This window comes from Tupaia chinensis, unplaced genomic scaffold (genome assembly GCF_000334495.1).
Source record: "Tupaia chinensis unplaced genomic scaffold, TupChi_1.0 Scaffold000113_1, whole genome shotgun sequence".
In the NCBI taxonomy this organism is placed as follows: Eukaryota; Metazoa; Chordata; class Mammalia; order Scandentia; family Tupaiidae; genus Tupaia; species Tupaia belangeri.
In genome coordinates this window covers 2,365,280-2,367,029 of record NW_006159577.1, presented here as the reverse complement: position 1 = coordinate 2,367,029, position 1,750 = coordinate 2,365,280, and the positions used below count along the sequence as shown (strand labels likewise).

The window sequence follows — 1,750 nt, the reverse complement described above, 5'->3', positions numbered from 1 at the left end:
GGAATGGGGGGGTCGCAGCGCGCCGCTGGCGGGGCTAGAGGGCGTCCTGCGAGCTGAGCTGCGCGCCGCTCACCGAGCTCGCGCTTGCGAGGCCCCGGGACGCGGGAAGTGGCCCCGAGTCCCGGCCGCGCCGCCGCCACCGCGGCACCCGGGTCAGGAGCGAGAGGCCCCGAGGGCTTCTCTCCCCGTACCCCCCCGCCGTCCCCCCACCAGCCAGGCTTCAGGAAAACCCTGGACCGCATGGGCTTCAGATGTCTAGCTTCCGGGTTGTTAGGTGTTGAAGTTTAAAAGAAACGATCATTTCGGTGAGGTGCCTGACTAAAGACAAGGAAGGACCCTGAGGTGTTGTCACACTTTTGAGAAAATAAAGCGCTAGTTTCTAACTCGGGGCGCTGATCGTAATAAAGGAATGTGTATTTCAGAACCCGCATCCCAAATACATGCAACTGGCGAAGGAAGGATTTGTGGTTGCTAAGCAGAAGCAGAGCATGTTTAGTTCTGTAACTTAGGATGTTGACTTAAGTTCAGGAATGTAACCCTGATAGAAAAAAAGAGTATTTTTATTGTGCCGCTCACCTGGGGGAGGGGAGTTGTTTTCCTTGTGAAGTGAAGCCCTAGATTTCCCATTACTCCTTCCAACTGGTGTATGTTATTTCATTGACCTTGTATCCAAAAAGACTTTTAAAGAGAAAGTTTTAAAAAAAAGAACCCCCATGCCTGTTGTGTGTTCTCTTTTGCCAAAAAAACAAAACACCTCATTACTTTACATGGATTGTGTCTGTGCCGTTTGAATGGTTCTATTCATGAATCAGGAAACTTTTTTGTTGCTTCTAGGAACATTTAATTGGTTTTAATCCAATGTTTCAATCCTAGTATCAAACATAAATGAACAATTTAACTTCTTGAGCTTGTGTGTACTTGGGAAACTATTATATTTCATAGCTATTGCAGAAATATTTCAATTTGTCATCACACTGGACCCATTCTTTTCTGAAAGGCATGAGCTAACATCTCCTTTCACACTGACTACAGCTCACTCCAGTGATTTCTGCTGCAAGAATAGGAGGGACAACAATCAGTAATAGAAAAGATGTCTATTCAAATACATGATATAGGACATAATCAGTTCTTCCTAAAAAAATAAATAAATAAAAAAGCCGAAATAATCTAACATACAGAATACTAAGATATTGATATCCTTACCCATACGCATTGCTTTAAAAGAAACTATTGAGGGCCAGCCATGTGGCATCAGTGTTAAGGTGGGTAAATCCCACATGGCCAGCTATGCAGTGTGAGTCCCAGACCGGCACCTTGAAAAACACTGGGCATGTGTACAGTGTGCCTGCCCCAAATCCCAAGAAGAGTATGGAGGAGGAGGGACTGCAGCATGGCCATGCCCCTTGGAGTGTTTTCTTGCTTTCCTTCTGTCTGGCAAGCACATGCACCCTATAGCAAATTAAGAATAAATAAAGTTGATTCATCAATTTTAAAAAAATCTATCAAGAGCCAATTTTGAAAGAAACAAAAACCAAGAACAAGGTTGAACAAAGAAAGGCACATAGAATGATCTGATAATGCTGCTGTTGTTGCACGTAATGGAAAGCATCGCTATGTCCCTAAAGCCACCTTTTCAGAATATCACCTCAGCCTTTGCGAGCTTAGAGCATATAGTTTAATTTATGAACTTTTTATTAGGAGGCTTAGAGTGACTCCTGCTGGCAAACATTCAGTTTATTCCTGCAATCAA

The 1,750-nt window shown here is 44.2% G+C and overlaps 1 protein-coding gene across 5 annotated transcripts in view; it reads right to left on the bottom strand.

Annotated features, from left to right (window-relative positions):
- Positions 1-870: 870 nt before the first annotated feature.
- The window catches only part of EEF1AKMT2 (EEF1A lysine methyltransferase 2), a 42,020-nt gene continuing 41,140 nt past the window's right edge, over positions 871-1,750 (bottom strand). The window contains exon 7 of one of the 5 annotated variants that reach the window (XR_003548646.1): positions 871-1,051. Coding sequence is in view for 1 of the 5 variants with exons in the window: in XM_027770097.1 (XP_027625898.1) it covers positions 1,027-1,051 (25 nt within the window). In the remaining 4 variants the exon portion in view is untranslated. The remainder of the gene's footprint in view (positions 1,052-1,750) is intronic. The other 4 variants (XM_027770100.1, XR_003548644.1, XR_003548645.1 and 1 more) reach the window with 4 other exon arrangements.